The 13,951-nt window shown below is 48.3% G+C and overlaps 1 protein-coding gene across 2 annotated transcripts in view; it reads left to right on the top strand.

The window, feature by feature from the left end:
• SLC24A3 (solute carrier family 24 member 3) overlaps nucleotides 1-13,951 on the top strand; it is a 117,663-nt gene that overhangs the window by 77,687 nt on the left and 26,025 nt on the right. The window contains exons 7-10 of one of the 2 annotated variants that reach the window (XM_039569973.1): nucleotides 4,561-4,635; nucleotides 8,937-8,962; nucleotides 11,005-11,058; nucleotides 12,415-12,548. In XM_039569973.1, the coding sequence (XP_039425907.1) occupies nucleotides 4,561-4,635; nucleotides 8,937-8,962; nucleotides 11,005-11,058; nucleotides 12,415-12,548 (289 nt within the window). Of the gene's footprint in view, nucleotides 1-4,560; nucleotides 4,636-8,936; nucleotides 8,963-11,004; nucleotides 11,059-12,414; nucleotides 12,561-13,951 lie in introns of both variants that reach the window. The other variant, XM_039569972.1, reaches the window with a different exon arrangement.

The raw sequence follows: 13,951 nt of genomic DNA, 5'->3' as shown, positions 1-13,951 counted from the left end.
GCCCTGACAGGTTCTCCAAAGGCAGTCAGGGATGTTTGGCTTTTTCAGGGTTCGTAAGGCAGTGTGAGCCCAGCAGGCAGTCTTTAAACAAGTCCTGACTGTGCTTCTCCTGGTGTTACGTTTGGGGAGGTGAGGGAGCGGGACCCACACAGCACTGAGCGGTGTCCCCACAGCGCCTGGGAGCTGTGCAGGGGCTGCGTCTGGGTGGGTGAGTGGCACAACGCGTGCGTGTCCTGGGGCTCCTCCTGTCCTCGCCCTCTTCAGCGTGGCTCAGATCCTTCAGCTGATGGGCCCTGCTGTGGCCCATCTCTGAGCAGACGTGGCACTCGGGGACATGGGCTGGCAGTTGCCTTGCTGGCGTTGCTGGGGGGACAGTTGGGCTCGGTGAGCTTTGAGGGCTTTTCCTACCTAAACAGTTCTGTGATTCTTCAGATCACCGCTGGCTTTTGTCTTCCCATCCTCTTCAGAGATGAGAGCTGATACCTGAGGTAGAGCACTTTTTATTTTTGTGTCATTCTAAATGCATAAGACGTGGATTAACTGCAAGCTATGGCCAGCCTGATTCCCAGAAAATCTATCCCAGACCTCCACCTGAGTTCACTGCTTCCTGTAACAGTGGCCAACAGTTGGTTGTTTCTCTTGCTTTGGCATGAGATCCTGCTATGTTATCACGGGGCTGATTTGAAATTGCGTTGAGGGTTTGCTGAACAGTAGTGTCAGGAGCACAGCCCTTCTGGAGGGGACCCCAGCAGGCTTCAAAGGGCCCCTCCTGGGCTCTGAGGGCAGCTCCGGCAAACCAGGAGCAGCGTGTGAGGAGGTTCCACCGCACACCTGGCTGCAGCTGATCCAGCTGGCACAGTGCGCTGCTGGCCAGCTCTCATGGGCCAGGGCCTTGCAAGGGATGGCGGTGAGCAGCAGCTTTGTCAGGCAGCACAGACGAGCGCTCGAAAGCCAGATCCCAGCATCTGCTAGGGTGGTGTGAGAGCTTCCCTAATCGCTTCTGTGCAGTCCACATCAAAGAGGGACGGGATGAGGTCTGACCTGGATTCTCGGCTTCTGGATGCCTTTTGATGGTGGTGGATTCACTGCTGGCACATCTCTGTTGACCTCCATGGGCTCTTTAGGCTAATCACCACAGGGATTGTCTTTAATCTTTTGACACCCTCATCCAAGCATTCCTGCCTCTCCACATTAGCAAATTAAGTTATTAGCTCTTAATACCTAAAAATCTAGACCTTCTGTGCCAGAGGGTAACAGAAAAACAAGATTAGGGAGATTGCTTCCAAAGCCTAGCATTTCCTAGCAGTGTTAGTAGCTGATCACAGCTCGAGAATGTCAAGCAAAGAACAGGCCATGAGATGAGGAAAACGCCCGAAACAATTCAGAGTGAAGAAGATCCCTGAAGAACATGGATGTGATTACATGCTTACCCCAGAAGTTTAGCAGCCAGAATACTCAGGAGTGCACACACCTCTGGACTCCTGCAGCAGGAGCACAGACATCCTTGCCAAGGGAGCAGCAGCCCTGTTCTGCCACATGTGCTTCATCTCGGGCCCATTGCCACCATGGGGCACAGCAGGCCATAAAAGACAGCCAGCTGGATGGCCTCTGGTGATGGACATCTCCTGGGCAGGAGAAGAGCTTCTACGCTGCTAGGAGCAGAGAAACAATTTGGAAGAGCAGAAGAAAGAAGGGTCAGTTTTACAGAGGATAAATGGCGAAGTCCTAGGACGAGGCATGGGGCATATTGCCCCATGGGTGGTCAACTTCAGTGCTGCAGCCAGCAGATGCCAGTGTCTGATCTTGGGGGATTTTCCCTTTGGTAGCTGATCTCCACATGTACTAGATGGAGGTGATTGTGTGTGCTGCATGGGGCCACAGCTTCAGGAGTCGCAAAGCTCAGAAATCAAGCTAGAATTGAGAAGAATCTTGATTTTTCTGCTCACCAGCCTTTCAGAAAGGGAAGGAAGCATTCTGAGTAGTAAATGTTACATGTAGGAGTTTGACGGGTGAGTTTACCCCTAGGAGAATGATGCTGTGGCATGCAGGGGAGCAGGCTCTGTGTGTGTCTTGTGTGGACCCATCCGGGGATGCTCTCATTCAAGCCTTGACTTCAGACCTCTTCCTTTCAGCTCAGGGGAACGGGGTTCAGTCCCCACTGAGTGGTCAAGGCACAGCCAAGGGGCGCTTGTCTGGGGTTTGGATTTCAGGCACTCACTTCAAACGGCAGAAACGTCACCTGACTGACAGGTCAGTGGTTCTACAGCTGCCTCCTTACGCTCAGCTCCCACAGGACCACTCGCTGCTGGCTTACAGTATGACAGTATTGCTGATTTAAAACTCGACTTTGGTCATGTTTTGACCCAAGATGATTGCTTCCCTGATTTCTTTTTCGTGTTGCTGATCTGTAGTTTAAGTGGTTTCCGGTGTTTTAAGATTTATGTGGAGTCCTTGGTGGCTGCAAGGCACAAGGCCTTCAGGACCTCGGTAGTTCTACCTCAGGACACAGTTCTGACCAGCAGGCTGAGCGCTGCCATTGCCCTTGGTGCTCACAAGCTCCTTTCACCCTCGGTGCACGGTTGCCTTACGTGCACGGCTTCCCTATTCACATGGACCAAATGGTTCAGAAACTTCAGTTGGGTGACTTGGGCCCTAAAGACATCTGAAATTGAATTGCCCCACAGTTACTGCATCAGGGAGACCCACTCAGATGTCTGTGAAATGTGAGCAGCCTGCCAGGCACGAGCATGTTCCCTTCAATCCGATCTGGGATCAGCACAAGAGTCCCTGTGATTCCCACAGGATCTTGGTCTGTCAGTTCTGTGCAGCACGCCCCTGCTACAGAGCTGCATTTAAGCATCTGGATCATAATGTGCTCATTCAGGTGTCTGAGGAAAATTCCTTGGGAAAACATTATCCTGCACCTTCAAGATCATTGTACAATATCAAAGAACGGGAGGAAGACTACCTTGACGCCTTGCAGCTGCGGGCACCTTGCTTTCACAGCTGCGCTGCGCTGTGCTGCATGGTGGCACCCCTTAGCCCAGGGACAGAGGTTATGAGACAGAGCCTGTTCCTGTGGGGGCTGTCGTTTGCTTCAGAAATGTGACTTCTGTGTCCAGAGCTGAAGTTTACAGCTGTAAGATCCCCAGCATCTGTGCTGAGGGAAGTGCAGAGGGCCTTGTGCAGCATCCTGAAAGCTGAGTGGAATAATGTCTAATTGCTCTGTAAACTCTCTTTCAGAATTTGCTCAGTCAGAATGAAGGGGCACACTTCATTCTCATAAGATGTGAGATTTAATTGAGGGTCTCTGGATAGAATTATGAACCCAGCTCCATGTTTCTACATTTGGAAATTTCCCTCAGAAAGCATCTCCATTTGTCTATCTCTGTGTGCCTAGAAATGTACTGTCAGTTGGTGTAGCTCTGGTTTGACCCAAGGGCTTTAAAGGCCTGCTTTTTTATTTCAGGTAGGAGTTTCTAACACGTAAATGGTTGCATAAAGAGACTTTGCACTCGGCATAAATTACACCCATTTTTAAAAAAGCCATACTGCTAAGAGACTGGAGGGGTTTTTTAAGTATAATGGTCAGTATCTTTTTACAGCATTTGTTTTGCTCGCAGTTTTGGAAAATTCCAATATAGTAAGAGTTAATACGAAGAGAAATTTGGGAAATTATTTTTGCTAACACTGAAATAGAACTGAAAATGAAGTTACTGTTCATGTGACCAAATTCATGCACAAGCATGACTGGAGGGTATGGTCAGAATACTCATGTGTATGTTCAGATCCAAATCAGTGTAAATGAACCATCTCCCATCTTTCTCCTTCAGCTTTACACTTTTGAAGGATGTGACCCAGAGTGTTTGAAATGCACTCCAGAAATGGCAAATACTGAGGGAACTTCCTAGAGCTGCAGAAAATAGAATCATACTGAAGATGTTACCACCACATGACTGCTTTTAATCTGCCCTTTTGAATACTGTTCATGAATTAACTTGTTCACGAATTAACTTGTTCACTGGTATTTTTTCTTCTAAGATCTGAATTGCAGGCTCATGCAGCCTGCAGTGAGAATTCTTCCTCATTTCTGTGGCCTTGGAAGGTGTCGGGTGACATGAACTGCACAGTAATCCCTTTTTTATTCTCCGTATAAAAAAAAATTCCTGGTTTTTGTTCATAACACTTTGCTGGAGTGTTGACTTGAGTGTTTGTCCCAGAAGCTGCGTAGATGCACACAGTAACACTCATCAGTGTGGTCGTGCTGGTAAAGCCTGAGCCCCTTCCTGTAAAGCAGCAGCCCTCATAGACTCCTTGGGGACACACAGCCCGATGTGGGGGACAGCTGAGTCCACTGGTACTTTGGATGTGGCCATTCCTGTCTCCCCAGCAGCTGTTCGTTCCCCTGGCAGCTGCAGAAGGTGTTTCCTGTCTTGGGCCTCCTCCTTGAGTCCCAGCATGTGTGGGGACAGCTCCCACAGAGCGACAGGCTGAACCTGGGCACAACGCTGGCGTCTGGCGAGAGCCTAGCTGACATCCTCTCTCTGCCTCTTTTCCCAGGTTGTTGCACTGTCGTCGTGGAGTCTCTTGAGAGACTCAATCTACTACACACTGTCTGTTGTTGCACTCATCGTGGTAAGTTTTTGAAGGTTCCTCATCTGCGGGAGCCCATGTCTACTGCCACCTGTAAAGGGAACCTGCCATGGAATCACAATCTTGTAGCTAAGATCCCACCTCCAACACTCACGGGGATTTCTGCTTGTGGAAAACTGCTTGTGGTCTCCCTGCTTCTGCTGGGAAGCTTGGCCCGAGGGCAGGAGATGGAGGAGTGTCCGGAGAGCCCAGAGGGATAGCTGGGGTGGGGTGTGGTGGCCCGGTGCAGACACGGAGTGCGGAGCTGAACCCAAGTCCTGAGCCCCTGGGCAGCCCTGCAGTGGATGCATGGATCGGGGTGCTCTCCTGCCAGTGACCTTCATGACTTCCTAAAAAACATGTAACTAACCTCTAAGGAGGCAGCACTTGTGCCCAGAGGAGAGAGGTCTTGAACAGCTCCTGCAAAACACTAAGGTTAGTTTTTCCACACGTAATAGGGGCAGTGCATGCTAACAGAAAGTCCTCAAAGACTACACTTTCAGCAGTTCTTAGTGCTGGGACTATCCCAGTGTTCATCAGGTTCATCAAGAAAACGCTCCAAATCTCTCAGAATTGGGCTATTCAGTGAAAAAATGTGTGCACAAGTTTTAGCTAAAGACACTGCTATCAGTTTAGCATTACCTTTGCAACCAATGCCAAACAATGCCAGGAAATGTAAAAATTGAATTTCCAGGTAACAGTTGCTTTTTTCCCCCCCCCCCGCCCCAGCCCAGCCTAGTATCCTGGATTCCCTAAGAAAGGTAGAATGATCTTCTGAGGTTAACTTCCATATGTCAGCAAGAAGGGGACTTTAGAGTCAGAAGAGGGTCACTTGCATCTCTGCCGTCTGGGTTACTGTGATTAGTGTGTTTCAACAGTGGGTTTTGGTTTGTTTCCTCCTGCACATGGCCTCTGTCTCCAGACATGCTCTGTAGGTGCAGAGGCCTTTATCTGCCTCATCCTAAACAGAGGATCCTTCTCAACCTGTTTGTACCTTTATTCCCCATATTGCAAGGCCAGCCATTTTGTGCCTGGTGAAAAATAACTTTTCTACATAATTATTAGCAATGAGCTGCAAAACAAAGAAGCTTTTATTTTTTCTTTGACAGCTTGACAGTAATCTCAGACCAAAAAGTGTTGCTAAACAACAAACAGAGCCGCACATACTAATTGTAGTGAATCCCATTGCACAAGCTTAAGGACATCCAGCAGGCATTCTCTTAGTTCATTCCACAGGAAGCACAGATGTGGGCATCTGCCTGGCACCTAGCCTCCTGGTGCTTGGATTGGGCTTTTCATTTATTGCATGGAGGCAGACAAGTTGAAAATCTGGTTGAAGCTCTTGAGAGTTGAAACTCTGTCATCAGTTTTAAATTCTTTAAGCAAGGCGGGTTTTTTTCATGGCTGCTTCATCCCTGTGGTAGTCGGCCGCATCAGGACATCAGGATGTGGAGAAGAATTCTCTACTGGTTTGTGTCCAGCACACCCCTGAAATTCCTGTCTACGTCTTCTATGTCATGAGAAAGTCATATGGCTTGCAGAACAGACATCTCTGTTACCCCTAAGACTTTTCTCCTACACTTTGTTTAAGCTGTTCTTCATCATTACGGAAGTGCAGGAGGCCTTTTCTTTTGGGAGTGTACCCCGTAATACCAGGATGCAGTTATTTTTTCCCTAAGCTTTGAGTTAGCTTCTCTCCAGCTATATGCCCACTCTTCTGCTCATCTTATCAGTGGTGGAGTTCAAGGCCCTCCAGGCAGCCAGGGTAGCAGGATGGTGCAAATCCAGGCATTAGAGGGGGCTTGAAGGCATTGCCAGAGCTCCGATTCCCATGTTACAGCCCTACCTGGATAATTTGGGTTGGGTGAGGTGGAGCGCATCCCAATGTCTTTCGATGTTACTCCATAACAGTCATTGCAAATGACTTAAACACCTATTAGGGAAAAACAGAGAAAGATGGGAGGAAGGGAAAACATTTTAAGTGGTTAAAGGTTTAGCTTCCCTCTAGCTGATGCACTGACCCTTTTGTATGCAATATTGCTCCCCTGTTGATAGCACATGAGAATTTCTCCTGTCAAACACTACTTCAGTTTAAGAAGTTTCTCCTTCCCTTCACTCACCCAGGAATCCCTGGCTTCCCAGTGTCTCTAATTTTTCCTGTCCTTTTAAGACAGAATCCAGCTGAGGTGGAAGGACACTGATGCTCAAATTCCGACTCTCCAGTCCCCCATGGCTCAGCTGGGAGATGAGCCACAGGCTCCATGCAGAGCACAGTGTAACCTGCCTGTGGTTTCCCCTTCATAAGATTTGTGTGCTCCTTTTAGAAGACACTTCAGTGCTTTGTATGCAGGGATAATTTTCCATATGAGGGCATTGAGACTTCTCTGCAGCTGGAGTAGAGTCATCAGTCTTGAAGAATTACATTGTTTGTAGAAGTTTGTTCTCATGGCATTTTAAACAGCAGCCACTGGTGCTGTGTTAAAAGTTGCACTCCACCGGTATCCTTACTAATCATAAACACATAAACCTGAGGGGAAATAAATATATTCCTTCCAATGCTGCGCTACAGCAACCTTTAAAAGCTTGATACTGTGCTGGGTGAATTAATATGACTTTGTCTCCATTTCTACTAGAAAAGGTAGTGCAGTGCTGTTGTAAGAAATAGGGCAGTATAGATTCACCTGTTTGCTGCTCCAGGCTATTTGATGAGAGAGAGTGAATTCTAAACCACAGAGGTTAGAAGTGGATAAACCGCATTTACCGTTCTTAATTCATCTTGATTCAGCCCTATGATTTTTTTTTTTTTTAACTTTATAATGTTACAATGCTGCCTTGTCTTCTTGTAGAGCTTGGGAAGACTTAACTCCTTATTCTCTTAAAAGGAAAAAGATGCCTGTGTATCTTAACTTGAAGGGACATGGTCAGAGTCATTAGTGTCAAAATGGAGATGGGTGCTATTTTTAGTTACAAAAGTCAGTGCACACGCTTTCATGTCCCATCACACCAAAACATTGTAACCTAAAACAGGCCTTGTCAGGTTGGATCACAGTGACTGGGAACTGTAATTTGCAATGTTTCGTGGTCATGTTTTCTTCCAGTAACCAGTGTAACTCTTGCCTCCTGCCGGCTGTCACACGGGAGTTGCTATTTACGGCTGTATGGCCACAGGGAAGTGTTCACTCTGCTTTTAGGGCCTCGTTCCTTTTCCCCCCTGTTTGCTTGGAGCGCAGCCGTGGATCTGTAATCCCTGGTGCGGGCACGGCATTTCCCTGCTGGTGCTTTGGAAGGGCCAAATGGACCGCGGCCCGTCGCCGAGGCCACGAGGGCTGTGTGCGACTCCAGCTCCAGCCTTCCGCGGAGGCACCGCGGGTCCCCTTCGCAGCCATCCCGCCGCCGTGGGAGGAGAACCGGGGCTGCAGGGAGCGGCAGGGCTGGCGGAGCACGGCAAGGGGGAGGGCCTGGTCACGGCACACAGCGGCCACCTGCCAGTGCAGGCCTTCAGCCACTGCGAGCCTTCAGCCACTGCTAGTGCAGCTCTTCGGCCTCTGCCTGTGCGCACCCTTCCCTCACCCCTCGCCGTGGTGCTGCTGCTTCCTTCGCAGCCCTCACCATTGCTCTGGGTTCTCCCTTGACACCCCTCACCTAGGCGCTGGTTGTTCCTTCACACCCCTCGCCATGGTGCTGGTTGTTCCCTCACACCCCTCGCCATGGCGCTGGTGCTTCCCTCCGGGAGGAGGCGCATTCCTTGCCCGAGGAGGCTTCGTGGCACAGCTGGGAAAGCCACACTGCCCATCCATCAGCAGGTGTGCCAGAGGGACTGTCACAGTAGCTACAGTCAGCTGGGGTGGTGGTTACTCTGAGCTGATGGGAACAACGCCCTGGGCCCAGCAGGACACAGCAGCAGCTGCGGAGCTTGCTGTGGATCCGCTGGCGGGTCACTCGGCGTCCGGCCGGGAGCCAGCGGGGAGGAGGCCATGTCCGGTGAGACAGCCGAGTGGGTCACAGGGATGCAGCCCCATCTCTGGCTCATGGCTGCTTTCCCTCTAACTCCTGCAGTAACTCTGGCTAACACAAGGATCCAGCGGCATTTGGGAAGGAGTACCTGCTAGCTTTGGCTAGGTGAGAGAAACTAAGGGTTGAGAAGTTCAAAGGCTGGGCAGGAGGCCAGTGCCAAAATGCACCCAAGCTTAATGCCATTGCCATGAGCCCTGGCTTGCTTTACTCTGTCCCCTGCCTCAGGTGATGAGCTGTTTTCAAGTGTGGTTTTGTGTATAACATGCTATTTTTAAATCTTTTCTCCACAGTTTATTTATGATGAAAGAGTTTCCTGGTAAGTGAATCCCTTTTCTTTTCGTTTTTTCCAGTTATACCACAAAAGCTGCCATAATTAGTGTTTATGAGGAGAGAAGGAGAAAGCTAAAAGTTCCGCAGGGCAGCTGTTTGCTGCTGTGTGAGAAACATCAGCACAAGACAGGCCAGAATAACTAATTTTTTGAGCTAGAGAGGAAAGCCCAGGAGAGTGTCGCTCATACTGTTCCTGGTACAGCAGCAGTCAGTGCCCTCTGCATGCCCTGCAGCAGCTTGGGGATGGCAGTGTGCTCAGCAGAGCTTTGTGTGTGCCAGAAGGGGACGCCCAAGCAGTCATAAATAAGTGTATATTTGGATTTTTCATAGTTTAGTGAATGGCCAGTTTAAAGAAATAAAAGAAAAATAAAAATATCCCTAATAATGTGCTTAAGTGCAGTGCAGTAGGTATGGTGGTCTAGGAGGGCTTCAGACACTTTTCAGTTGCTTTGGTCTCATGGTTTTGTTTCCAGCACGAGGTGACAGAGCTGGAGGTGGCAGTGGAGGTGAGGCATTGGCTTTGGTGTCACTCTCAGCCGGTGTCATTTGGATTGCAGGCACTAGGGAGCGTCCGGCTGCTTAGGCTGGTGTTTTCCCTCGCTGGCTCTTGCCCATTTCAGAGGCAGGTTTCAAACACCCACTCTTGCAGTGGCCGGGCTTTCTTTGCTGATGTTTTTTTGTGTGGTTTTTTTTACCGAAATTCACCCGAGGGCCAGTTGTATTTAACTGTGCTCTTTAAAGAAAAAAAAAAAAAACAAACCACAATGCAGAAGCTGAGTGTTGAATCTTCCGAAGCAGGGATTGAGACATTGATATAGTTAGTGCAGTATCTCAAAATGCTTGTGGAGAAAATGTTCCATGAGTTTTAGCATACAGTAGTTTGATAATGGATGATTTATTTCCACAAGGACTAGCAGTTTGCCATAGGGAACTAACTATGCAGAGCACAGCACTTCAGTGAATGAAAAAGATTACCTAGAAACAAACTCTAAAAGTCGCATTATAATTTGTTTTCATACAAATTTTACTATTTCATTAGTTTGACACAGAAGCAGCAGAGGGAAAAAACCTATCAGTATCTAATCAGCAGTTTGAAGTGCTGCCTGCTGCATTCTCAGTGCTCGTGCAGCAGCAGTAGCGACAGAGCAGCTGCCCCTTGCCCAGGTTGTCTGAGCATGATTGGCTTTACAAAGCCCAGCACCCTGCTTTACGTCCCTGCAGGCAGAGCAGGGTGGCTGCTCCCCTCACTTGGCCACATCCCGTGGTTATTGTCCTCACAGAAGTGTTGGTGGTCCTTGTGATGCCTTGAGAGGCCTCCTAGACACAGAGACTAGATAGGAGTAAGGGAATAAAGGCAGGTATTTATTTGAAAGGCCTTCAAAGGTACCCCTGGGGAGCCAGAGGCTACTGCCAAGATGGACCCCAAGGTGGACTGTGGGTCACGAGCTTTTCCACACTTTTATAGGTTTGGTGCATTTGCATAGCAGGGTTACTTCTCCAATTAAAGCTTCAGTTTAATGATGTAATTCCCCTCAGCTTACACCCCCTTAGAGGCTCTTTGGTTTATACTTTTTGGGCCAGGATGGTCTGGGTGTCTTGGAGAGCAGGCTCGGAGAGGCTTTGTTATGTCTAACTAGCAGGAGAGAGCAGAAATTAACAGGCTACAAGAAACTTCAGATTTACACACTAAGCAGTACAGTGATTTGAAAAATATAGAAGTTAAAACCTAAGGCATCACTTGGGTGTGCGATTTGCTCACTAAACTCCTGGGTTTTGTCACTTGTTCGTAGCTGGCAGGTCAATTTAGCCAAGTAAAATCACAGAAGTCAAGAAAACAAGGGAGGCATCATGCATGGATGTGCGAGCCACTTCTTTATGCATCCCTTTTTTATAGAGGAATGTTAAGGCAGCCCAGGAGGGTTAAGCCTTTCTGCACACTTGTGGCATGGCAGACGGGGGAGTGGCTGAACAGGGGCAGCTTATGCCGTGCCCTGCTCTGATGCGTTTATGTGTTGCTCTTGTTTCCAGGTGGGAGTCCTTAGTCTTAGTGCTGATGTATGTCATCTACATCTTTATAATGAAGTAAGTCAAATGTGCCCTCAGCTTATTTAAATCCTAAGGCTCCCTGTTCCCCTTGCCTCACCCAGCCCTCCCAACAAGAAGAAGAAACAGCCTCCAGTTCTGGAAGGGGTGGTTTAGCTTGACTGTTAGGAAAACTTTCTTCACCAGCAGGGTTGTCAGGCGCAGGAACAGGCTGCCCGGGCCAGTGGTGGAATCACTGTCCCTGAAGGTGATTCCCAAAAGATGTGTAAATATGGTGCTTAGGGACATGGCTTAGTGGTAGGTTAGTGGTAGGCTTGGCAGTGCTGAATTAACATTGGACTTGAAGGTTGTGGAGGTTTTTTCCAACCTAAACTGTCCTGTGAATCTGTGCTTTATGGCTCTCGCCCTGTGTGAACTGACCATGGCTAATGCAGCAAATCGGGATCCATCCTCAAGTCCCACCAAAACAGTCTCTTTTGACTTCACTTTAGCATCCTTACTTGGAAACAAGCAGGAGCGACGTTCCAGCCTGCTTTTTATGGATGCAAAGCTCTGCAGCAGTTCTTGCTTGCCTGGAGATCTGTGATAAAACTTCAGCACAGTCAGCAGCGATTTTCTGAGCATCTGGCCTGTGTGACTTCTTTCACACAAGTTCTTGCTAGTAAAACTAGTCTGTTCTGCTGTTTGGTTCCCCTCCTCCTGTCTTGTTTTCAAAAGCCAGTGGAAAGGAAACCCAGATGTAAACTGGAACATTCAACAAAACCTACTGGCTGCCAAGCACACCAGTGGTCTTGTCTCCACAAGTAAGGCTAGAGATTTGTTTTGAAATGATGAATAGAGTAAATATTGTGAGAGCAATTCTCAGTGAGAACAGTGAAACACTCAGGCTGGGTGAAGGGAACACAAGTCAGAATTCATCTAATAATTAGAAATTTTGACGTGAAGGGTAGCTTCACCCTTGCAACAATTAACTGACCAGCAAGACAGTTGTAATATGTGCCTTTCCCCCCCCGCCAAAGATGAAATCAATTTAGCATAGGGTGTTGTGTTTCTGTGGTGAGTCCTCCCGGTAAAACAATGCTGATACTCAAGTGTGATTATGTGATAAAAAAATATACTTGGATGGTGACAAGCAAAGATCACTCATGACACAGAATATTCATCACACCTAACACAGAAGCCTGTATGTCATTCAAGATCTATGGCTTCTATCTTTCATAGCCTTCTGGGTACAGAGAGATTGCATGGTGTACAATTTATCTGGAGCTCTGGGATGCTCCTTAAAACCAGAGGAGTTTTCTTCCCTCCCTTAGCTGTATTGCGTAGGATACAAGTCTAGGAAAGGAAGACTGTCAAGAAGTAAAGGTACATCCTGAGTTTGTTTCATTTGTGCAGGTACAACTCAACCATACATCACTGCTTTGAGAGGAAGACAAAAAACTCTGCAAATATGGTGAATGGTTTAGCAAGTAACACGGAAATGGACGACAACAGCAACTGCGATGCCACAGTGGTGTTACTAAAGAAAGGTAACTGTTCCAGTAAGTCACCCTCTCGCTTGCATCATTCTGGGTGTTTTGTCCCTGCTCACACGTGGGAACTGCTGCTGTCTTGTAAGCCACGAAATAGGAGCGGGCAGGGTGGCCCTTTTGGAACCCCCCCCTCCCAGATGAGGGGCGCAGTGTGGTGATCCCGGCCACCGCACCCTGTGCCACTGGAGGTGGCTGAGGCCTCTTGTGGCTGATTCCTGCTGCTGGACAAGTGCTTGGCTGTAAGGACTCCTTCAAGCCCAGGGGTTGGCTGTCTAGCCTGTTACAGCGATTTTAAGTCCTGCTGTGGGCACTGTTACTCTGAACTGAAGTTACATCTTCTCCAGTTAAACTTAACTCCACTCCAAAGGGACATCAACTGAGCAAGAAAAAAGGCCCTACTTAGACCAGTGTACACTTTACCCCCAGTGAAGGGAGGGTGGAGACTCTGTGTGGGTCTGGGAACTGTGCTCTTTCTGCACGTGCTGTCTTTACCATGCCCAACTTTTCCACGTAAGTGGTCTTTAAGAGTATTTCACTTTGGCTGAAATCTGTTCCAGTTTGACTTTAGTTTGATCATGTATAAAAATGGTTGTGTTTCTTCAGCTTAAAAAAAATTCCCCCGTCCTGTAGCTCAGCAGCAGTAGTTCAGTGTCTGCGTTTGCAAGGATGTGCTAAACTGTATTTGCAGCGGAATTTTTTTGTCTTTAAAACAGTCAACAAGCATGTGCAGTATGTGCTTGGGATGTATACGTACCTGTCCTCAGGAATAACTCCTCCCTTTCCCCTGAGGCACTGACTTAGCCTGAGAAGAAGCTCCATCTTGTTGAAATCAGTCCTGGTCTCTGACTACAGATGGGCTGCCTCTTCTGTTTTGCTAGTCTATCCAAAAAACCCACCCACCCAACCAAAAATAGGTCTCTTTTCCTGCAAACGGTGCTCGAGAGGCATAGTGTGTGTACAGTAAGCAGTTAAACATAGCAGGGTTTATTTGCTGATAGCAAACGCCTGGAGTCTGCCAGCTCTCAGTTACAGGCCTGTTTCAGAGGGAAAGCTGTTAGCAGTGCTGTGCACTCTGATCTGGGGAAGCTGCTTTTGTGGGGACGGCTCTCTGTTGCCTGGAGCTCTCCACAGCAGAACTGTGCTGGCAGTTCTGTGCCAGGAAAGCTAGACTGGGAAAACTCAGTGAGCACAAACTCAGGCCTTGCACGTCCAGCTTTACCCGCTGGCCTCAGGGTTAGTTCTGATTGTGGGATTTGGTTTAAATGTCCCCACAATGTGTTTTTGCATACTCTGCTGGTAACTTTTTGATTTGGACACTTGTGGTTACTCACACTGACTGAGAAAGGAAGACGAAAGGATTGCTTCATCTTCTTGCAGATTGTTCCTGTATTTCCTTGGCC

The sequence above is a fragment of the Corvus cornix genome, chromosome 3, assembly GCF_000738735.6.
Source record: "Corvus cornix cornix isolate S_Up_H32 chromosome 3, ASM73873v5, whole genome shotgun sequence".
Lineage (NCBI taxonomy): Eukaryota > Metazoa > Chordata > Aves > Passeriformes > Corvidae > Corvus > Corvus cornix.
The sequence above is the reverse complement of the archived record's forward strand: the minus strand, read 5'-3'. Positions and strand labels throughout refer to the sequence as shown.